At 43.2% G+C, this 25,232-nt stretch overlaps 1 protein-coding gene across 2 annotated transcripts in view; it reads right to left on the reverse strand.

Annotated features, from left to right (window-relative positions):
- The window catches only part of HAUS2 (HAUS augmin like complex subunit 2), an 80,196-nt gene that overhangs the window by 9,867 nt on the left and 45,097 nt on the right, over nucleotides 1–25,232 (reverse strand). For both annotated transcript variants that reach the window (XM_085627062.1, XM_085627063.1), the window contains exons 4-5: nucleotides 13,831–13,963; nucleotides 1,707–1,815 (exon numbers count right to left, since the gene is read on the reverse strand). In XM_085627062.1, coding sequence (XP_085483188.1) covers nucleotides 1,707–1,815; nucleotides 13,831–13,963 — 242 coding nt within the window. The remainder of the gene's footprint in view (nucleotides 1–1,706; nucleotides 1,816–13,830; nucleotides 13,964–25,232) is intronic.

Below are 25,232 nucleotides of genomic sequence, written 5' to 3' on the forward strand. Positions count from 1 at the left end.
TGCCAGAAACATTTTTCTTTTTTTGCTTTACAGTATCATGTTTGTGCTCAAACAAGCTCCCCTCCTCCTATCCCTGGGCCTGACATGCGGCACAGCTGATGTAATTTTGTATGTACTACCTCCTCGCCTACTTTATCAACTGTATGTAACTATGTACAAATGTGTCAGATTGCTCCTGCCTGTCCTAAAAACTCTGTACTTTTAAGGAATGCATGAAAAACATTCACGATATTATAGCTAAAGGGTTAACGAAGGTGAATGTCGGCCAGGCAAGCTGGCGAGATATGTTAAAAGGGAGGACTGTGGAAATTTAGCTTGTAACTGAACATTATCTGCGCCATCTTGCCTCTCCCCAGCGCCACGCACAGCGAACGCACGGCCGCCATTTTAGGCACCCCACTCTCTCTCCCCGCTCATTGTCGATCGCCAGCGCGTTCCCCTGGCGCTGCAAGCATCCCCCGCGCGCCGGCCACCCCCGCTCTCTCATACACGGGCCATAAACCCTCTCCTTCTGCGCGACCCTGCCATGGAAACCGCATCCCACGCCTGACCGACATCCCATACATGGTCATGCATCTCTTTGATAACCCCCTTCCTCTGCGCCCCATTGTCCGAACCGATCCCAGGCCATCACCTAGCCCTGCGGATGCAGTTTATTGTCCCTACTGTAAGGGGAACGCCCCACATCAAAGGGATTACAGTAGATCAAGGCCCCCCACCCCCTGAGACCCGACCGGTCACACACACCCCCCGGGAATTGGCGGAATATCCTGCTGTGTGATAGCCATCTCCTACTGCGGGTGGGGTGGGAACTTCTACTGTAGCTATGCGTGGGATCGGATCTGAGCCAAGGATTCTGAGGATGTTCTTTCATACATCAAAGTGATCTCAAGAATGTGCCATGTATGATAACCCTGCAATAAAGTCATAAACGTGTGTATAAGAGACCAGGTCTCAGAGATGCAGTTAGAGCACCTCGTGACGATACCTTGCTGTCTGATCTGATGTGTTCTGCTCCGGCGGAATAAAAACTTTGTTTCCTGCCTTCCAGTCTCCGGCGCCTGCCTCTTTCATTGGTAAATTATCGAATGGTATGAGAGGCAATTACCGCCGGGCAATACTTGAAAGGTTATCGACTGAAACTGCCGCTACCATTTAACAGGGTGATAATGTCCCAAGTGAACCTGACTCATGCAGGTTGCTATTAGTCACCTGAGATGACCAGCAGGTTTGGTGTAGTAGCGCTCAGAGTACGCCCTCATGATGCAAGTACAGGCTGGATGGCACTCAGCAATAAAGCGCGTAAACAGATGCTGTTCACCATCCTTGGAAGGCCTATGGTGCCTTGAAATATGGGCAGGTGGCTGTGCCAGTCTCTCAAAAGCTGGACTCCTTTGCAGTAAATCTGTTGTCTAAAATGTGGATTCGTACAGCTGTTCTGCTAGTGAATTAGTGGTGAAAAAGAGGTAAAACTTGAAATGCCTTGACTGAGGCCATGCATGGTCAGTATGTCGTGATATTTGTGACGCCTCATACCCTATTATGAAGCTACCTCTAGGCCACCCTATTTTGTGGTTATGCTGCCCCAAGGATAGCCTCCCTCCAGCCCTCATCTTGACAATCAGTGAAATAGAATGATGCTCTGGTTTATTCCTTAAATCTTTATGCTGCGTAGACAGAACAGCTACATCAAGGTCAGTGCTTACCATCTTTCTCATATGCTCGTCTATATCAGGAATCGTGCGCACAGTCTGCAGGTACACTTCCAGTTTTTCCACAAAAGTGATTCCCAGCTTTAATAGCTCTACAACATCCCTGTCAAAGAAACAATACTTTTAAATCACTAGGATTAGTACAAGTTACGTATGTTGGCAACACAAACCGAAATAGCAAGTGTAGAATCTCATTTACAGAAGGCCGAGATGTGTGGGGAATTTTAGGTTGCACAAGAACAAACACCATGAATACTCTTCACCAGCTATTGTCATCAAGCATGACATTTCTAGTATTTCTACTACAGAAACTATTGAAAGTTACTTAAGGATTTCACAATGTGTGGCACCAGTTTACCCACCCACCTTCACATGTGGAGGCAAGCAGCTGTTTCGAATGACAAGAGCCAATATGCGGATGTGCAGGGTGCACTTGAAAGGTTTAAACCATTTTTCATACAAGTAGAATTAGTACAGGTTACATGTTGGTAATACAAAATTAAATTGCTAACACTGAATCTCATACAAAAGACTCAGAGATTTGATAGGGTATTTACTGTTGCATAAGAACTGTAATAAACCTGCCTATTCGGCATGGTAACACCACATTTCTGACCTTTTGCTGAACCATTTATTTTTGCTGACTTTAGAACTTTGTGCACTTTACACTTAATAACCAGCAGTAAAGTGCCAGAGCCCCATTTAACCACAGTTACACTGGATTAGTGCTGAACGTCAATATCTAACTTGCCTGCAAGTTCCTAATAAATGGTGTAAAACGTGCACCCAAGGCTTGGAAGTTAAATACCACTTGTGGACTACACCACTTATTGTGCCATCCTCTATTGCGGCAGTGCAAACATGGCTTCAGGCCTACCCTGAGTAGCTTGGCTGTTTCAGTGTAACTATGCACTATGACCCTTAAAAAAATCCCTTTTACAGGTAAAAACCTCCTGTTTAAAATATCAGTTACTCCTAAGTAAGCCTTGTAGCCACAAAGTTGGCTGCTTGATATTTAAAAATAGGACATGTAGAAAGTTAATGTTGCCATGTCCTTTTAGTGACAAGGCCCCAAGACAAAATTCACTCTAGCAGGCCTAGCTGTCCCATGTAGAAAACTGGAGCACAGATTAAAATACTAACATTGTGGAGAGCGCGTCGCCAGACAAGATGGCCGCCTGACCTCAGAGCTCAGTATCGCGCTTGAGCAGTCGCAGCGTTTTTCGGCGTTTCAATGCGAATTCCACATGGAAACGGTGCGTTTCTGAAATCGGAAGTCCTCCTGAACGGACTTCTTTAAACAAAATGCCTGTTTTTTCTTTTCTTGGGTGTTAATTTTCTTCAAACTCCTGCAGCTTTTTCACAGCTGCCATTCTGTTATTTACAAGCACTGTATTTTCTTCATCTCTCCTCAAATATGGCGTTTTTTCCATTACTTTGACATTATGCTGCACCTGAAATTTTAAGGTCATTTCTTGCTCATTTGGCCCGGATGTGATTTTATTGTTCTACAATAATACACCTTGTGCAACTAGGCTCCACGTTCTAGAATCTTCTGATTGGCTGTAGAGTTCTATTGGTGATTTCTCTTACCTCAACAGAATTTTTTCCTCCTTTGCTTTATGGGCAGGACTAAGAAGTTACTTTTTACTAATAAGAGATACACCACTCACGCTCCTGTCTCAGATTCATCTCACGCAATTTCTTCGTCACAAGATACCATTAACATGGCGCAATCGGGATCCTCTAAAGCGATGATTTCGCCAACATCTTCAATCAAAGCGCAGACTCCATCCTCTGCCAACAAACGCCTCAAACAGGACCCTCCTTCTCCACCAAAGACTTTCTCTCCAGTTTCTTTCGACATGGTTCTTGAGGAAATTCGCTCCCTGCGCCCTTTCATTGAAGAAACTAACTCTTGCTTACAAGTGTTGGACTCTAAACAGGCATCTATGGAATCCCGCATCATCACAATGGAACAACATGTCGATGTCCTGCAGTCCTTGCCTACTAAAGTGTCTGCCTTGGAGAGAGAGAGAGGTCATCACACTGAATAAAAAAATCTGCAGATGACCTTGAAAATAGGAACAGACGCAACAACCTTCGTTTACATGGTCTTCACGAAGGATTGGAGGATATTGAACCTGTCAACTTCTTCAATAATTTTTTTTATAAAACTTCTCGACCTCCCTCCATCTACAAGCTTGAACATTCAGCGAGCACACAGGCTGGGTCCCCACCGGTCTTAGTCATCTGCTCCTTCGAAACCACAGGGTGTAATTTTTCTATTTTTGCAATTTACTGACTTATTACTAGTCTTAAATGCAGCCAAACACAAAAAACAGCTTGCTTGGTTAGGCTCTAAATTATTCATTTCACAGGATGTTTCCTCAGTAACAGCCAAGCGTCAAAAAGAATTCCTTGATCTTCGTGCAGCCTTACGTAATCTCGGAGCACGCTATGCGTTATTTAATCCGTGTCTGTTTAAAGTTACTTTCCAAAATAACACTTCAACTTTTGATGATCCGGCAGATCTGAAGAAATGTATTCACCTGCACTCCAACATGTCTATGGAGACTTCTGGTCTTCTTTCTTCCTCATCATCTTCCAGGCCTTGACTCACTCTTTTGCTTCTCCTGATGCTATGTTTTGACTTACCTTGTTTTTCTTTTTTTTTGCAGGCTCCTGTTAGCATTTATCACTTGTTCTTCTTATTATTCATTTTCTTTTTCTTCCCCTATATTTATGCAGGTGTTTCCTTTTAACATGTTCTCTGTTCATTTCTTAATTGTTCTCATGAATCCCCGTTGTGGTGCCTCCTCCCTGGTTTGTGCTCCGTGTCGCCACTCCTCATATTTTTCGTCTTGTGTCCCCTCAGAAGGTATGTATTGCAGTCAATCGTTTTCTATTCATTTGTATCCCCGTTTTGTACTAACTGATGATATGTACTGTCTTTTTTCACTGTTCTTTCTCTCCTCCTTTTCCCTCCTTCTCTTCTTTTTCCTCTTTCTTCCCCTTCTTTCTACAACTCTTTTCCTTTATCCTGTTTTCTTTCGTATTTCTTCTCTTTATCTTCTTATCTGCAACTTTCTCCCTTTTCTTTACTGTTTTGCTCTTCTATAGCTTTTATCGTTGATCGCGTTTCTACCATTGTTACTCAATGCAACATTGTTGTTGGTTCCATTGGTCTAAATTTATTGACTATTCTCAAATTTAAGACTAATTATCGCATTGTATGCTTAATGATGGATTACGTTACTTTTCTACAGTTAAATTCAGAGTTACTACATGGAATACTAAGGGATTAAATAACCCTATTAAAAAGACAACGAGTATTGTCCCATTTAGCAAAGTTAAAAACTGACGTTGCCCTACTACAAGAAACTCATTTGTCTGATGTTGAAGCTTCTAAATTAAAGAAATGTTGGGTAGGTAATGTTTTTTCCTCTCCGGCTTTAGGTAGGAATAATGGTGTTTTGATCCTTTGTCATAAAAAATGTCATGTTTCAGTTGTTCATCAAGAATACGATTCCGATGGCCGTTGGGTTATTGTTAAATTACTAATGGATAAAATACCATTAGTTTTCTTTAATGTTTATGGTCCAGTTTCCGTTGATAAAACATTCTGGTTACAAATCTCTGCTAAATTGATTTTGACGATGACTATATTATTTTTGGTGGTCATTGCAATCAAATTCATGACCCCATTTTAGATAGACACTCCCCAGTTAAATTTGTAAACACTAAAATGCATTCACAATTTGCCTCTACCATACGTCGAAAATACTAGTCGATATTTGGAGACTGTCACCCAGATCTTCGAGAATAGTTATTTTTTACCCCCACACCAAACACAATCCCGTATTGACTATCTCTTTATAAGTAAATCTTTGACTCAACATGTCCTCCACTCTGAGATAGGTTCTATTTTAATATCCGTTTTTGATGATTTAATACCTTTTGTCCCATGTACTGGTAGATGGTGTTTTAATAATTAATTACTTATGGACCCTAATTTCTCTAGCCAATTCAGCTCCTTTGCTTCTGAACTTTTCACTATTAATACAACTTCGGAGTCCTCTCCATTCATGATTTGGGATTCTTTTAAAGCAGCTGCGAGAGGCTTCATAATCAATTTTGTTTCTCAAAAGAAAAAAAGGTTTTGAAAAACAGTCGACTCAATTACTCACTAAAATTAAAAAACTAGAATACGCCTATTATCACTCCAACACTGAATCTTCTCTAACAGATCTTATTGATGCTAAGCTTACCTTTAATAGGTTGTCCACAGAGGCTGCTTCTTCTTACCTCCTAAAAAGTAGTTCTCGCTACTACGGGGGTCAAAATAAAATGGGAAAACTATTAGCTAATTACTTAAAAACCAGATGGGACAGAACTAAGATAGAATCTTTGCAAAACTCTACTCGAAACACACTTTTTAAAGACGAAGATTTACTAAACAAATTGGTCTCCTTTTTATAAAAATCTTTATACTCCTGATACTCAACCACTTCAATCTGACCTGTCCTATTATTTTCAATCTATTAACTCTCCTCCTTCTCAACATATTGATTTTGATCCACATCAGGGGTACGTCAGGGTTGTCCTCTATCACCTTTATTGTTTGAAATAGCATTACAACCTTTAACTAAAATTAGACAAGATACTCTGATCACAGGTTTCCAACTAGGCCCACATCAAGTTAAAATGTCCATGTACGCAGATGATATCATTTTATACTGTTCCAACCTGGATACTTCTCTTCCCCCTTTTCTCCATCAGGTGGATGCTTTCACTCAGTCATCAGGATACCGCCTCAATCAGGATAATTGTGAAGTCTTTGTTTGGTTGAAGGAGAACCCTGCTTTGTCCTACCAGATTTCAGTATCTGGATTTGCTCTGGGTATAGTGTCTGCCTTAAACTGGATTTTAGTGTTAAATGTGGTTAGACAACAGTAGGATTACCAGAGTACACTTCTCTAACCCCAACCCACAGGGCCCACATTGAGTGTGGGCAAAGGCTTTTGTCATTTTGAAAATGACATGACAAATGGCATTCTGGGTCCAATTGCAGTAAGGCAAACAAGAACAACTGGTAAAGTGGGTAGGTTGACCCAGTAACTTTCACTCCATTAGTTAGAGCAAGCTCAGGAGTCACACCACCCTCCCTACCTGTTCCAGGGATAAATGTGGCAGTTTCAGGCACCCACCTCGGAACACTTTATGGACCTGTGGAAGATCAGAAGAGGACTACAGCTGCTATCTGTGACTGGAGAGAAGCACTGGAGCCCCTAATACACAGGACAAAGAAGTGGATTCCAAGAGTCAGCTGGCTGACCTAGGTGGCTACAGGGAGACAACAAGCTGCAAGAGGCCTTTTCCTGGAAGTACCCAACTGACCAATGGTAACTGGATCTGAACTGGACCCTGCTGTTGACCTCTGCCTGACACTAAGTGCCTCCTCGGAGCACTCCTGTGGTGGATTGCAACTTAAAAGACTAAGTCAGAATGTTAAACCTTTGACAAGTATTAACCTTTTTGGTGTATCTGACCTGGGCTCCATTATGGTCAGCCTCACATTACGCCTAACTCCGGGTTGACTGCCACCATTGACTATCATTGGCGCTTTGATCTTTTTGGTGCTACTGCTACAAAAAAAACATGTAATATTTGTATCTTCGTATCCCCATATTTTATTTTTCTCATTTTGTATATTACATTTTATTATAGTTTTCTATTTCAGTACTATTACGCCCTAAGTTTGCTCTGTGCCATAGCTACCAGAGGGTTGAGCTCAAGTTATTTTAGTGACTGAGGATTCACCTTGCCAAGGGTTGTGATTCTTCCTTGAGGTAGGTAGTCACCCACCCCACATAATCCAATTTCTTACAAGAATAAGACTACCTATTCTTTTTTGTTCTAAAGATTGCGTTCAATTGTCAAAAGAAAAGACAGGGGTTCAACATTACACAATGAAATGCATAGTCAGCATACATAGCAAAACAATAATTTGCATATGCAGAGATGATGCAGTATAATTAAGAGCAGCTGAATAAATTTGTGTTGAGGTCATAAAGAGGTAAATACATCTTATACCTATACGCTTGTCATGTATCAAGAACACAAAATAGTAATGATATAGTGATGTAGAACATACATAAGTTAAGCATCTTGTGTGATAACGTTGCCCACATCTATATGATGCCAAATTATTTATGGTGACGTTTCCGAAAGAGCTGATGCGGTACAGTAGTGTATTGAGTATGGCAGTGTATAAGGGAGGGGATGTGGCATAATGGCCTAAGCTGGCGACTTCTGAGCGGTATGAACCAAATCTGGTCTCGGCTCGACATCCTGTGGTTCTAAGCAAATCACGTAATCAACACGTGAATATAATTCAGCGACTTGAGACCCGCACAGGTAATTTGCAGCGCTTTACAAATCCTGGATTCATTATTATTACTAATTATCAACACCTACAACATATTGGGTCCTTACTTCCTTGGTCTTCAAGGAGGAAATACCTCTGGTTGGTTCAGTGAGGCAGCAATAGCAAATGAAAAATGATTTCAGGAGTCTACCAGGCTTATTGAATTCACTACATGGGTCATAAACATTAAGTCAAAGAATCAAGTTAAGGGTTGAGGCAGAGATCAAGAGCAGATGCCACTGCATTGTCGCCAAGTCTAGCTCTGCCAGAATGGGTCTGTGAAGGTCTCTTCAATTGCTTGGGAGTGAGATTTTAACTTTATTTAAGAGACTTGGCATATGGCATATTGATTCAGCATCCATGTTCAACACTAAAGTGCTCTTACCTTTTCACTGGTGAACCCCAGCAGAAGCCCTGCTCTGCAGTATCATAGAAGGTTTGAATAGGGTGCTCGGTACCAAAGGTCAACAATTAGACACATTCCCAAGACGTACTTGCCATTATGTCTGCTCCAGGGATTGACTCCTTAATGGGAAATAAAAGGCACTATGCTAGGTCCCAATTTTCCTATGCAAAATGCCTTGTTTGGTCACAAAGTTGATGTTTCCGGTTAGACTAGAACAATTTTAGACATCAACATAATTTTTAGGTCTCGCCTGAGCCAGCGCATATGCTGCTCTGGTGAGACATTTAGTGAGTGGGCTTTAAAAAGTCGACCACAGTTTTTTGTGTGGCCTAGAGTGGCCTTTTTGTGTGGCCATGACGAGCAGAGGCGCCATATGGCTTTCCTCTCTTGTCATGGCTCATTAAGTGCATCGGTCGCGGGCACCCTTACAGCTCGCGATCGCTTTCGCTTTGACGGCCGCGCTGCCGTTAAACCCACCACAGAGCGCATCTCGCGGCCGTGCATCTCGTTTTACTTTGCGTCTTGTTTTTTCCAGCTGTCTAAATAGTGTTTCTGTTCTAGTGGACGAGCTGAATATACCACATTCTTCCGCACAAAAGCGGGCGATTATCCGCTGTTACATCAGCCGAAAGTCTATTTTTCAAAAGTCATTGGCCTTGCTGTGTTCAGCTCTGATTGTTTTTAGTCGTATTCACAATGCGGCTTTTTGATTGCCGCGATAAAAAAAGCTTTCAGACAGTACACCTTGTTTTCGTTTATGCAGAACAATTTTACAGCTAAAGACACGAATAGTTCACAGGGGCTTTCTCGCTGCGGCGTTCTCTTTGCATGCCTGCTGACTATTGCGCTCTCCCACCCCCTCTGCCACTCTTTCACCGTCTCTTGTCGCGCATCCCACTGTTTCATGGTCTCTATCTTTTCCAACCTTCTGTGGCCTCTTACAACCCCCTGGAGTGCCTTACAGTCTCTCATCGCCTCTTACATTGTCCCACAGTCTCTTCCATTCTCCTGCAGTCTCTTTTAATCTCCCGTAGTACCTTTAACTCTCTCCTAGGCTCTTTCACTCTCTCACCCTTTCATTTTCTGTCAGTCTCTTACACTTTCCCACCACCTTTTTATTCTCCCACCACTTCTTCCACTCTCTCATTTCTTCTACTCTCCCGCCACCTCTTTCACTCTCTCTCATTTCTTCTATTCTCCCGCCACCCCTTTCACTCTCTCTCATTTCTTCTTACTTTGTATTGTGCTTTTTCCAGTTGTCTAAATAGTGTTTCTGTTCTAGTGGATGAGCTGAATATACCACATTCTTCCGCACAAAAGCGGGCGATTATCCGCTGCTACATCAGCAGAAAGTCTATTTTTCAAAAGTCATTGGCCTTTCTGTGTTCAGCCCTGAATTGTTTTTAGTCGTGTTCACAATGTGGCTTTTTGATTGCCGCGATAAAACAGCTTTCAGACAGTACGCCTTGTTTTCGTTTATGCAGAACAAATTTTACAGCTAAAGACAGGAATAGTTTACAGGGGCTTTCTCGCTGCGGCGTTGTCTCTTTGCACGCCCGCTGACTACTGTGCTCTCCCACCCCCTCTGCTACTCTTTCACGTCTCTTGTTGCGACTCCCACTGTTTCATGGTCTCTCCTCTATCTTTTCCAACCTTCTGCGGCCTCTTACAACTCCCTGAAGTGCCTTACAGTCTCTCGTCGCCTCTTACATTGTCCCACAGTCTCTTCCATTCTCCTGCAGTATCTTTTAATCTCCCATAGTACCTTTAACTCTCTCCTAGGCTCTTTCACTCTCTCACACTTTCATTTTCTGCCAGTCTCTTACACTTTCCCACCACCTTTTTATTCTCCCGCCACCTCTTTCACTCTCTCTCATTTCTTCTGTTCTCCCGCCATCTCTTTCACTCTCTCTCATTTCTTCTATTCTCTCGCCACCTCTTCCACTTCTCATTGTCCTTTCTCCTCACACATTGACTCTTCAATCATATCTTTCATTCTGTCCTTACCTTTTCCACAACCTCTCCATCTATTCCACTCTCCCATCCACTCTCCACTCCCTCACAGCATAGTACACTTTCATTCCATCTGTTGAGTCACTCTCTCTTCTACTCGCACTCTTGCTTTGACTTTTCCTGTTAAATCAGTCTCTGTTGTACCTGTACAATCGCTTCCACTCTTCTCATTGAGTTAGTCTCTCTACTAAGTCTACCACTCCTTCCCCTCTTCCCTTTGATAGGAGTCTCTCTATCTCTACCATCTCTTCAACCACCTCACCCATTTTTCCTGCGTCCACCCCCTCAATGTTTAGTTCCCTTTGTAGCTGTAGCTTCTTGCTGCCTCTTCCAACATCCTGTTGTTTCTTCCCCGCTTCTTCAAATCTCATGCCACCATCATCTCCAACAGCTCCTCCAGTTTCTTATTGCCTCTTCCTCTCTCTTGCTGCCGTTTCACTCTCTTAGCATGCATTCTATTCTACCGTTTTCTCTTCCTTTTTTCCATTTTGCGCCTTTCCCTATCAGACTGTCTCTTCTACTGTCTCACTGCCTCCTCAACTCTCCCACCTCCTCCTCCACTTTCAGATTCTGCTTTTCTCACAGACCACTTTTTTAATTCTGCCACTATTTCATCTATTCTACCATGGTCTCTTTCACTCTCCTACTATTTTTCCTCTTGTGCTCTTTTTCGTTCTCCTAAAACAACTTCCACGCTCCCAGGAAGTCTTTTATTTCACTATTTCTTCTTTTACTCTCCCATTTCACATCCTCCATCCTGTTGTATCATCCAGATCCCACCAAATCCTCCACCACATATTCCATTATCATAGTCTTCCTCTGTTTATTGCCTTCATTTCCCTCCCACCATCTCTTCCGCTCTCCTGTGGTTTCTTTCTTCTCCTGTCCCCTCTTTCATTGTTCACTATTTTACTACCCCCGTGTGTCTTCCATTCTGTTGCTGCTTCTTCTGTTCTCCCACTGTCTTTCACTACTCTGTTGTCTCTTACACTTTCCTTCTACATCTTCCACTCTCATATTGACTTTTCCTTTCTTCCACTACCTATTTCACGCTCTGATTATCTTTTCTACTCTCTCACAATGTCTTCCACTCCCTATTAGTCTCTACCACTCTTCACATCTCACCCATACTGCCAGTATCTGTCCTCTTTCCCAGTTTTTCTCCATCTTTGCTGTTCACATTCCATCCAGTTTATGAAGCTAATTTGCATTTATGATGAGTAACCCGACAAGTGTCATTCATACAACTCAAATATTCTTAATCTAAATGCTAGAAAAAAGGAACAAAAGGGGCAACTAAATAAGTATGAAGACAGAATAGGATGCACTGCTCATTCTTCAACCCTCCATGTAACAAGACATTGTAGCTTGATGAATCCCATTTATCATACCAACGATAAACAGTTTGGCTTGGGTTAGCAAGCTTGCGAAATGCTCCACATACTTTAGGCTAAAGTCTATACAATATGACAAACACTTCCACAACAAACATTGGCATAGCCAATAGGTCTCGCCTTTGGGACCTTATAAGTGTTTAGCTATGCAACATTTGATGTTGTTGCACCAAGGATATTGTGCTGGATAACCAAACACTTATAAGGGCCTAAATGCGAGACCTATTGGCTATGCCAATGCTTGTTGTCCTAGCTAACTGGACAGCGTAATGCACAGAAAGTATAGCAGGTCATTGATGGGAAATTCCACGAACGAGGCCAGCAAACCTTGTGAGGATGAGCCACAGAAAAACTGCTGCATCGTCTATATTGCTTAAAGACGGTTTTAAACGGCTTGCAGAGAAGAGAGACGTGTTTTTTTAGCCAATTGGAAACGGAAAACAAAACTCTGGAAAAACTGTTGGACCACGTGCTGGTTTTCAAAGGCATGCAGGGACAGAGGTGACAATTTATTTTTTAGTCAAATGAAACTGGAAAATGAAGCAAAACATGCAGGGTCCAGGAACTGGAGAAAGCAAAGAGGCAAATCTGAGAAAAGTTGGTGTCATGAGAAATCTTCCTTTACATTTTGATGATGGGTGAAGAAACCTAAGACATGGGCTGATTGGCGACTCTTAAGCACAGGCTTCGGGCATTGGGCGAGGAAGGAACTAATCACAAATATCTAGGATTCAATTAGTATTGTGCTCCGCTTGCATGTGCCTACATCCAAAAGTCAGAACTCTTCAGAAGACTTGATTAAAAGTAAATGCTGCATGAATATCAAAGTATAACAACATGAATTATGGATTAATGCACCACTAAAGCTTGCAGTACTATATATCACCACAGAAGACCCAAAAAACAACATTTAAGAAAAAGGTTTAGCAGGAAGCACAATTAAAGTGAACTCTTGTGATACAACTACAGGTAATAAAAGATAAGCCAGAGATTTCATTGGAAACATTTGTAAAATCAAATTGTATGATTCAAGCTAAACTTAGACATGTTGAATAGATTGATACAAAATATATGACATTGCCCATGAAACATCTGAAACTCACCACTAAGCATATGTCATTCCAGATATCTATCTAGTATCAATATCCCTGGTCAAATATCAGATTGTGGTAGCAAAGCATTAGAGAAGATAGCAGGAGTGGGTTTCAATTATGCATGTTTTCCAAATGCCTATTGGCTGTGCTGCGCCTTTCTAGTTGTGCTTCTATAAAGGTGCTTTGAAATATTTTTTTAGGTTTGCCTAAAATCATTTTTAAGTGAATTGCTCAATTCTGGACACCATTTACTCTCCTGACGCAAGATGACTGCTCTCATGCAGCGGAAGAAGAGAGAAGATAGTTTCGGTCTACTACGGCTATGTATTCAGTTATTTTGTGGTATTTATTTTGTAGGGTCCTAAACCTGGATGTAGCAGCGCGCTTTATATAGATGTAATCAGTGCATGCCACTTACTCAGAGTTATGGTAACTTAGGTTGGCCTTTACAAACGAAACTAGTAACAAAGTTGCCTGTGTTCATGTAGGGAAAACTACTCAAGCAAAACATCTTATCTGCAGTTTGTACAAAGCTAATGTATACATTACTCATTTCTCACAAGGTTTGAGGTCAGGGGTGATGAAATGCATTGAGATTAGGAAAGTATTGAATTCTTTCATAAACTTCAAAATTAGAGTTGCCAGTTTTCCTAAGGAAAAGGGGCCCAGTACGAGATGGTTACTTTTCAATGTGTGCTTTAGGTACTCTTTTTTAAAACTCTGAAAGGTAGACTTAATCTGTGTACGTTCTTATCATACAACTCCATCTTTATATGATTACCTGTGGCAGGTGGCTTCGATAGGCAGGTGTTCCTGGCACTGGGGTTTTGCTAGCCTCTGTCTCAGGGATCTCTTTTCCTTAAGCACTGCATCCAGATGGGTGTTCATTGCTTGCAGAGCTTCACACTTCTGTCCTGAAGTTTGTTGATAAAAGAAGATAATTAAAAACAGAGTATACAATCCTTATCCTGAGCTTCTACTCAACGGTCTATGCTTAGCATCACATCTGAGCACCTAGTATTTCCCAAACAAGTGATGGTCTATAACCATTCCTCCTGTTTCAATGTGTTGAAGGAAGTTATGCCAATTTACACAGCGAGTACCTCTAGTCATTAATACGATGAAGGTCAACAGATAATGATGGTTTGTTGGGTGTACATCACATTCCTGCTTGAAGATTATTTTTGCTTTCGTGCTCCTTCCGTTAAGTATTTTTGAAAATCCAATATTGTCTCTTTCCATATGTGATGAATAACTAAACTGATAATCAATGAATTAAAGTACTTTAGTAACAAACCTATAGAAACAAAGAATTGTATAATACGAGTAGGAGGGGTAAAGGAGTGAGGGAGAATGTTTTCTCTATCTACAGGTGATAGAACAAGGAGGTACTGGGAAGAACTTACCTGATTGGGGTGAAAATCTACTTGAAGGAAGCAGTGAATTAAGTGCTCCAATCAAGGTTTGAGAGACATCTTTTATTATAGACACCCAAGTACACAGGAGTCTGTGTACAAATGAACTCTATAAATTCTAAAAGAATATTATCGCTCAACCTTTTTGACAACTCTTACGGTACTAATTTCAGTCCACCACACTTTCAATGTCTATACAACAACCCCTCCTAACAAAACAAAGATTATAAGAAACAAATTCTTCATGTTTACCAGGCACCTTAAACCTTGAATTGCTTCTCTCCTGCACAAGTTCTACCACAACCGTGTCCCCTGCTTCTGTTTTTGCAAGAGACTTCCTTACTTCACTTCCATCACACACACTTTCAAGACTCGTTCTTCTGTCTCTTTCTCTCATCCCACCTGCGTAGTATCCCCTTATTGCTCCCCTCGTCGAGCTGTTGCTCTACAATTTCTGAGATGATCCAGACATACCAACCGCTGCAAACACCCCACCGCCCCCCAAACCCCGTTCTCCTCCGTTATGTACAGATGTCTGTCAGTCTACCAAGGCAGCCAAGGGTTTTGCTATCCTGTGGAACACTGGCTGCCATATTTAAAGATCTCCCGCAGATAGGCGCAGAGCTCTATATGCCTTCAGCAGCCACCATCATATCAGCTCAGTTGAAGGGCTTGAAAAACAAGCGTCCCAGACATTCTTCATGTTTTATCCCAACTATTCCCAATATCCTAGGGGCAGAGAAAGGTAAGATGCTACCCCATTTTTTTGCCTTTCAAACAAACATATGCTAATAATGAAGATTGTATACACTCCACAGCATCCTGAGGAAGGCAAAGGCTAAGGAAAAAGTGTTGATTAACCTTTTCCTTATCTTCTGCACTGGCGAGTGTGGGATTATGAAACAAGCAATGATTGTCCGAGCCCTACAAGAGTTCTGCGCACATAGGCAAGTCAAGATATTCTAGGGCCCTTGTCACACAGACGAACAATCTTTAGTAAATGATTGCTTGAGACTAGCTTCCGGACTAAGCCAAATCGAAAGCCACAAGGCAATCAGGCCCAACTGAATAAGAGCCTCAATATCGTGGCGCCCTAACTTTTATAGTGAGGTGATGTAGGGGGTACAGAAAGGAGCCGCCTGCAAAAGTGGTTCTCCTCATTCTGTATAGGTGCACAGTTGGCAAAAGCCCAGACGCCTGCCCCATACGTAGCAGTGGCAATGCACAGGGCCTTATAGATCTCAAGAGTGGGTGTCATTGAGCTGCCACTGGGTGCCCTGGGATGTTTAAAAGGGTCCCCACTGATCGAGAAAGCTTCATGCTACACTTTAGGTTATTAGGAGGAGCCAAACATAAAACAAATCTAATCCTTTCAAACCAATTCTTATCAACAGCTAAGAGGATACACTCAGTCATTTGGGGCCAGAGGCCACAATATAGGATTTAGGGTAGTTTGTAACCTTGTCAAGATCAGCTATAAACTGTGCAAAAGAAATACGAAGATGTAAACCCTTCAGCGTGCTGGCCATCCAGGGCTTAATTTGTGCCGGGGCTTAGCACCGGCACTTAATTGACAGGGCCGGGTCTACTGTCTACACGCTTCTGCTGTGCTGCGTACCAGGTGCACATCACATTTTTTTATTTAACTTACTACTGTACTCTCGTGCAGCTGCAGCGTGTTTTTCGCATCTCTCCGAGTGAGTCACAGCGCTGCACCGGTGGTTAAAAGTGTTGCTGTGGGACTTAGACACTTAGCCTGCCCTGAGCCCCAGAGGAGATTAAGTATTCATATAAATTTAATAGCCACTTGCCTGTGGGCAGGCCGGAGCCTGATTTGGGCTGGAGTTTGGTTCTATTGAGGTAGAGGCTGTGCGGCAACGTGCACAGAATTTTGTTCACATTGCCACGCCCCAGCCTAACCACCGCAGCAGGCAGCAGCTCACCACAAGTCATCGCGTTCAAGTTGGCCCGACCCGACGACCGTGGTGTTGAGGGAACTGGAACCATCGATCAGCCAGTAGTAGTACTGTGTATGGTAGTAGTAAGCAGCACCAGGCCTAATCAGTTATTAAAGAAAGGCCATGCAGTCAGTGTGTGTCCCGAGTCCCTGCTGGCCGGCCGGCCCACCACACAGGTAACGGTAAGTTAAGTACTAACTTAGTACTGTACTAGTAGCTGTAGTGCTAAACCAACTAGCGATGCCAATATATGCCATAATTGCCTTGCTAAAAAAAAAACAACGCTGCTTTTAGGTCGAGGGACCATCCGGTCTGCCGAAGGCAGAACCGGAAGTCCGGAGATTTAATGTTTTGGAGAAGAGGGGCTTGAACCCGCCCCTCTTCTCTCCTCTTCTCCATTGGCTGGCCTCTTGAATGCTGGCCAGCCATTGGAGAAGAGGATCGTCTCTCCGAACAGGCCCCGTCCTTTTCAGATTCGGGGGCGTGTTTTTTGCTACTTTTCTCATTTTCTCCTCCAGCCAATGGCAAGAGGAGAGAAAAGAAAAACACGCCCCCGAATCCGATACCGCCGCTGCGTTTCTCCGAGGCATTTCTGCTTCGCCTCGGAGAAAGGCGGCGGCGTTACACACATTCGTGGTTTGTTTGGGGGTGTTTTGACATTTCCTTGTTTAGTTTGCCAGAAGTTAGTCAGTCTCACAGAGATTATTTTTTGTATTATAGAACTCTTTTGAGTCCATAAAATATAGACATTTAAATGGGATGTTTGCCTGCTTCTGTAAGTGACCTTCGACTCTTCGGGTATTAAAACAAAAATCAATCGCATACTCCGCTTTCTACATTTCTTTAATATTTCTTGCAAATTCTCATATGCTACAGTTAAAATTGACAATTGGAGGTAGGGTGGGCATGCTAATACGCCCAGCAGCATAGAAAGTAATCTTACCGACGCTGCCTTTTGCCCGCTGTTCTGCTTTTTCTGTAGCAGAACATTGCTTTTAAATACTTATTGGATTTTGGGGGGGATGCCTGCTAAAGGTTTGCCTGACGTAGATCGTGGGTGTTCGCCTTTACCATAAAACGGCCCAAGGTCTTAGATCGGGTGTATCTACACTACAGTAAGAGCGAGCCTGCCGTTTGTTTAAGAGCCGCGCCGTTCCCATCACTGCACTGACTGCTCGATCCGTTCCCGAAAGCCTGCCCTTCAAGAGAGCTTACTTTGAATAGATTGTGGAAACAGCTAGCCCTAGGATCTGATCGAGGCAGCCTGTTTTATGCAGTCTGCAGGTGGGATCGAAGCCAGCGGGCGCCAAGCTCAGTTATTTTACGTATGCAATACGGCCCCAGGATGTTAACAAACAATGGAAAATAGAATTAAGCCCGCAGTGACAACCATTTACAGAAAGCGTTGATGGGCTGCAGATGGTAATGATGCATGTCCATCTAAGTTACATTGGGCAGTGGTGTTAGTGCAGCGATGCATGCTCGTTAGAGGCAGCACTCTACTCGTAAACTATATTTTGCAGCTGTAGTCTGTGAATTCCTGCTGCTTTCGCTGAAGAAGAAATATTAAGTTCTTGGAAATGGAATTGCAAAACAAACACGTTTTTGGCACGCTTGCTTGCTTAAGGGAATGGCATGTTTCATTTGAACTCGCCTTGTTATCTCACTCTACAATTCTGGCAGACACACGGTGCCAGAGCTCTCACTGGGAGATGTTATGCTTTACTTTTATGGTCATGCGGGAAGCGTGCTCAGTTGCTTCCAAATTCTTCATTTGCCTTTTTCGCTTTTTATGTCCCCAGGGTTTAAGAGTTCACAACTGTGATATTTTGGTGGTCTGTGTCCTTACACAGGGCCATTTTGGGATTATTTAATATTATGCTTTTGGATTGTTTTAGCAACACACACTGGTGAATTGTTTTTCTTTTACAGAAGACAAAGGAGTACTGTTTATGGATCTCATTTTATCCATGTTAATACTAAGTTTTCAGAAACTGAATATAGTGCACTATAGAGGACACAACAAATTGAATCTACTCTAGTAAAATGTCTGTTTATTGCTTTCTTTCGACACCTGGAGTATACTCTGTGCTTTGATGGTGTCTCTTGCCTTCTGCATATGTCTTGATGCTGTGGAGGTATTTGAAGTTGCCCTATAGCATACATACATACATTGTTTACATGATGCTGGGTAGTTACTCGGATTGCAGTTCTGTTCTTCATTGCTATTGACGTGGACGTTAATTAATAAGATTACGTAAACCTTGAAGGTCTCCGGGCTACCTACTCCTGTATGCTAGTTTGATGAACGCTGATGTAGTATTCCAGTTAGACAGCATGTGCAGAAAGGTCTAGAAGGACGCCTGTAGCTTTGTGCTCTTCATCTACTATCATAAGCAAGTTATCCCACGCGGTCTGGTGGTTTCATTCCTATGTAATTAAGCTTTTTTTACATTTCTTACAGGTAGTGTTTTTTATTGCACTTGGTAATGAAGACAGAGCATCATGTTTTTGTCCAAAGCCTTAAATTAAAGGTGATTTCAAATGGCTGAATAGTAGTAAAAATGTTGATGGTTAAGGATTTTATTTTTACAGTCTTAATGATAGTGTGAATTTGTAGACTCCCTGGAAAAGACTTCAGATGGAACTCTTTCTGCATTGTCTATGACTTCTATCTTGGGCAAGATTCAGGCCGAAGCCAGTGGTCCTTGTACAGGTAATTAAGTTCTGCACATTGCTCCTCAAGCATAGACCGCCGCTACACCAAGATCTGGCAGGGTTACGGAGTGGCAACACCAACCGTTAATGGTGTATAACAATTGCACACATTCATTCATTATAGAGTTCTTTTTTTCCCAGAGATTCGACATCATTCAGTTTTGTATGAAACTAAAGATGCAGTGACCAAACGACAGGAAGCTTGTAAATAATGTTGTTGGCCTTTTCATCGTTCATCTAATTTGTCTCTGATAATGTATTTCAGTTTTTAAGATGGTTTTCTAATTTGGAGACCATCATGCTTTGAATTTAGTATTGTTCAAGTGGTTGAAAAATTTAATTGGCATCCAAATTGAGTCACAATTTGGATTTCCAAGTCTGTTTTTTTTCCTCATGCTTTACGTGGCGACTGTCGGAGTCAACAGATGTGCATTTGGAATGGGTGGATAATGACTTGTGTACACATCGGTGATACCTAGAATGAAGGCGTGTTATTGTTTTCAGCTGCATTGTCCAGGTTACAATTCAGTTATCCACATCTGAGCTTATACTTGATCAATGTTATTGTAAAGCACCAGTTCAAAAATGTAACCCTCAGAGTGAAGGGGCGCATAAATCAGCCACATAACCTAAACAAGGCTTTCCATGGGAAGATGCCTTGGTCATTGAAATCTTTTGTGCAGTCACATCAGTTGCTGATGCTCCATACTGAGAATGCACAATTGTGTTAACGTTTACATTTTGAACTAGTTGTCGGCACCTCTTTTTTAATGGCTCTACCTTTCTCTGTGACTTTGTGTGCTGCTTATGATCCATGTAGCTCCCAAGCATTAAACAACACACTCTCTCCAAAGGTTCTCATCTGCCTTGCCCTTCTTTTCATTTATTGCCTCATATTCAGCAAGAACACCCAGTGCTTCAAATCTGCAAGGGGTAACAGTGCCTCTTCTCTTAAAAACCGGTCTACTTACTCATCCTCTCTTGCCTTCTGTCATAGAGTACCAGTGCCATCTTTCTTTTCTAAAAAAAAAAAAAAAAAAATACCCGACTGCCTAGTCTTTAACTTTTTTACACTATACCACTCCACCAATGACCTGCTTTACCCCTCCAATCAACTTTTGGCCCCGTAGACTCTGCAGAAATTGCTTTCCATATGTAATGTTCATCACATCATCACCACATTTGCTGATAATAATCCTTTATTCATCTGCACCTTGCAAGCTCAGCATGTTTCATCAACTCACTAGGCTAAGCTTTCTCAACTCCCTACGTATTACTGATTGAGCCTGGAAAAGGCTCTCCTATTTCTCTGACCAGTGATGGTCAGTCTCCTAAGACGCTAAACTATTCACATCCACTGCAGTACCAATTGGCATCCCTGAAGGTTTACTCCTGGGTCCACTATTTCCCCATAACTCACCCAGTGTCTTCATTTTTCCTTCTTTTTTATTGCTTTCTCGTTCAACCTGTACATTGAGCCACATATCCTTTGCCCCGCCTTTCTTACATGCTCACCCCTTTTGCGGTCATATCTCTTTGCGTCACAGTGATCTGCCATTGAATGGAGTTATGCTCGCTTGATAAACTCATCAAAGACAGAAGTTTCATGTTTTCCTTGTTCTACTGCACCTGTTTCTACCTTATCAAGACCAGTGGCAACTGTATTTCCCCCTTCCTGCCAAACTTTTTCTCCCTGGTCACCTAGTTTGGGCATCCAGGTGAAGGGCAGAGTGATAAGGGGTGTCTGCTTATGGTAATTTCCTGTTAGAGCTTCTTAAAGCCGGGCCCTGCATGGTGCCAGAGCCCCTGTATATTTGCCTTGACCATTGTCTTTTATTTAATTTAATATTTTGATCTTCTCTGTCCCGCCTCTATTTCATACTTTACCTTCCACAGGTGCTCTTGTCTTGGCTACAAAGTTGGTATGCTTGTAGTTATGTCAAAAGTGAACCTATAGTTGGCTAAAAGCTAGGGACTACAGTATATAGTATGTACTTAAAAACATATCGGTGGCCTAACCGTGTCTCCATGGGTTGGGCGTACATTGATCGGACGGGGCTTAACAATTCATCTAGTGATGGCCTTGTGTTGTTCTGGGTTGGACCTCAGATATGACTTTCATGTCTTCTGTACATTTTTTAAGGGCCTGGGGAAACGTTACATTATACCAATTTTGCGCAACCTGAATTTTAATCCATGTTGCCCAGCTTTTTTGCATTTGCAAATGTTACCCTTTTTAGGTCTCGGTTAGCGAAGGCTGCGCTTGCGCAGTGTCGCTCGCGAGATTTAAGGTTTTTCAGAAGAGGGGCTTGAACCCGCCCCTCTTCTCCATTGGCTGGCTGGTCAGCCATTGGAGAAGAGCTTTGTCTCTCCAAACAAGCCCCGTCTTTTTCGGATTCGGGGGCGTGTTTTTTACTTCTTTCTCTCCTTTGGAATGTAAACATTCCAGCCAATGGCAAGAGGAGAAAAAGAAAAACACGCCCCGAATCTGAAAATGAAGCTGCGTTTCTCCAAGGCATTTCTGCTTGACCTTGGAGAAAGGCGGCGGTGTTCATGGCTCTTGCCAGGTAAGGCAACAGACACCGAGTTGGGACATTGCAGTCTGAAGAGCTTTAGAAAGGCAAGACCGAATCCCAGGTTCCACATCCTGGCCAGGCTGATGATTTTGGGCACTAATTTGTGGACATGTTTTTGCTAAGCACAGATGGCAAGCATTAATCACTTTTAATCGCCCTCCGCCTGCCATCTCTTCCGCCCTCTCTCCATTTTGTCCTACTCCCTGCTGCCTTTGCTGCTGATGTGACTTTCCGTAGACATCAATCCCCCCCTCACACCCCACAGAATATTGCTAGAGCGCATTTCAGCGGCATGGGGGATGGGCAAGAACCCTTCTTATGCATGCGGCGTCCGTGTCCGAAATACGTGGTGCGTACTGACGGTTAACCTGGTCGCACATCGTGTGCTGAGATCTTGGAATGCCTCCTTATGGAATTCGGGGCCATGCGGTGACCACAGAACGTAGCGCCCTCCCCCCCCTTTAGATCTAACTTTGGAGCACCTACAACATCGGTACTTGCGCGGTAGCGGAGATTTTGAGGTCTGTACGCGTGCGTTTTCTCAGAGGGTACATTTCCGGCCATATTTGCAGTAAGCAAAGCATCTTCCCAAACAGTAAACGCGAGGCGTGGCTGTGTCTTGGCGGCGGCCATCCTTAAGTCAGGCCAGAACCAGAATTGCACAGAGCTGTGACTTTCTGCCTGACAGTAAAATGGCCGTAACTCAACGTGTTTCTGTCAATCGTTATGATTGAGCCACGGCTGTCGCCTTCATTGCTTTTCACTCTCTGCAAGCCATGCTCGCCTCTCTCCGGCTTAGTTGTTTGTTTTCCTCACAGCACTGACCTTTCAGTTTAACGGAGGATTAAATCACATTATTGTTGTTGTGTTTTGTCCCAATGAAACGGTCATTTAGTGCTGTCTGTAGTGTGTCCTCTCCGCTTGTTATCACTGCACAAAAACAGACATCAGCCCTTCCTGAGTTGTACCATTTTTCAACTGCAATGTGTCTTTGTTTTCCCGGGGCTTGCAACTAGTGCACCAATCCTGGAGGTACTGCAAGGTGTGGATTGGAAAACAAAATGTGTACTGCGGCTCTGCGTCCAACTGCTAACATTTTGTAAGGATATCAGCAATGGACATTGAAATGGGACCATTCAAGGCCCCTTTCAGGCAAAAGCACTCACTGATTCCTGTATAGTGAGTGTAAAAGCGTTAAGGTAACAATGTTGTTCCTGCTTGCATTCCACATGGTTCACGGGCGGCAGAGAAGTAACAGGACTCTGTCTTTTCCTTCTTACTTAGAGAGGAAAAATACAGTGTCCGCTTCAGCTGCCCCCCCCCCCTCTTTCATTCCTCCCTTTCTTTCTGTCTAGCAGTTCTTCTCTTACTGAAGTTCACCTCCAGTCTTGCTAGCAGGCCTATGAAGCAGCACAGCCAAGAACAACAGTGACTCTGTCACTTAGGTCACAGGACCCTTGAGAAGGGCCAGCTCTAGGGCAGTGCAACCGGTGAGACCGGGCGCTGACTTTGGGTGGAGACATTATGTTTGCAAGTAAATTAAGGTTTTAAAAGCGCTTACTGCCTCCTTCCTGGCCTCCAGCAATTTTCGGCAACAATAAAAATGTCATGATGACTCTGGTGTTTAATGTTCTTCCTAGAGAGAGATCGGAGTTTTGTCTAGTGGAAGTTTTGACTCCTGGAAAGGTAGCACATAGGGTTAATGTGCCTGCAGCAAAGAACATGTACCATGCAGATCACAAAGTGCACATAATGTAAATAGGTCAGAGGGCTACTGCATGTGTGTGTGTGTAGGTGGCTCTATTTATGTGTGGGTTGCTCTATGTAAGTGGCTCTGTGGGTGGCTCTGTGTGTGTGTGGGTGGCTTTGTGTGTGTGGGCGCAAATGCAATAGGTCTCGCATTTGAGAGTGATTAAGCTATTGACGTTGTAAATAACAATGCCGTTTCTTTAAATGTTTTAAAAACAGAAACATAAACAAAAATAATATCATGAGCAATGCTAATAGCTCTAACTTTAACAATGCCGAGACCGTTGCATTGTAAATGCTTGTTATTTTATAGCGTGGTGGGGGTGGCGTGACCCGACCGACGGTTACGGTCGAGTCGTCAGATCACCGTGGTGGTAGGGGGCGGGCCCGCCGGCCGTAGTTACAGTAACACACACTTCACTTTTGTCTTTAACCTAACCAATCGTGATTTTTTGATAGGGCCAGCGGCCTGCCGCAGTACAGGCCTGCCGGGGTTAAAACTTAGTACTGTTCTAGTAAGTTAAAAAAAAGCCAAGGCCCAGCCCGGCGTCGGTGTGTCCGCACAGCCGCTGTGTCTCACTCAACAAATGGCTGGGTATCGGCGCCGGGCATGCTCTGACTTAACCCTGTCTTGCCTAAAATGCAAGCGGCACATTCCCTACCCTCCTTCCAAGTCGGAAGTCCAACAGGGTCAGTTGTTCAGTTTATATGTATGCGAGTTACTCGCTCACACAGAAAATCCAGTACTGATGCTGGATGGGTCGGGGATGGGAGTCTGACTCCTGTAAAATAGCACTCTGAGTCCGTCCGAATTTCTGAGGGCGGCCACGGCGTCACAAATCTTGACTGGAATCAATAAAAATAATTTTATTCTGATTCTGTGCCTGCCGCCTGGCTTCTTGGCGCTCACTCGCCCAAATGCTTGGTAAGATGATCACATTACTCAGACTCGGTTGGCCCATTAACACCAGCCAGAAGCAAGCCAGCGTCATCTACACTATTGCACATTCCAACTGTGGCAAACTACTTACGGCACTATGGCAGTCCTCGAGTCCTGACCAATTCAGGCACGGACTCTGAGTCTGGCTTTAAAGTTGAAACCTTGTGCGCACCGGCACCCAATCGTTCTAAAAAAAAAAACTAAAAAAAAAAACACTTCTTGAAAAATGTTTGCAAGCATGCTGCTGAGCATGGATGAATGGAATACATATGCAGCAACAGTAACACACAGTACTGGTGCAACAGTAATTCACTGTTGTTCCTTTGGGTTTCTGTATGTATGATGATCCATGAGTACAGGAGACTGCACTCTGTAGCTATGTGTCTTTGCATTGGAGCTCGTAGCCTCTATTGACAAGCTGCAGCTGCAGGCCATACTTCAGTCCATGCTCACTCACTACTCGCCCTCAGACCGCAGTTCTGGTGTCACCAGACCCAAGTAGGGCAGGCAGAGGCCATTAATGCAATCTGCCTCTAGCCTGTGCCTATTAATGATTGAATAACTGAATGGAAAGCCTTGGGAAGGAAATTAATGTATTATTATCTATATCAGTCTACTTATCAAGTTTCCTTTCCAGAATGGTGTTTCCCCCACATCATAAGTTCACAGACTCCGACATCCTGGGGACCTCCCTCCATCATCCTGTCTCGTTGCTGTGGCAGTCCTGGAATGCCCACTATCGGGATGGTACAGACAGGAAATTAGAACCACTAACTGTGGGTGACACGTGACGACCTTGGCTCCATTGCCGGACAGTTGAGCAGTTG

The sequence above is a fragment of the Triturus cristatus genome, chromosome 9 (assembly GCF_964204655.1).
Source record: "Triturus cristatus chromosome 9, aTriCri1.1, whole genome shotgun sequence".
NCBI classification, from domain to species: Eukaryota; Metazoa; Chordata; class Amphibia; order Caudata; family Salamandridae; genus Triturus; species Triturus cristatus.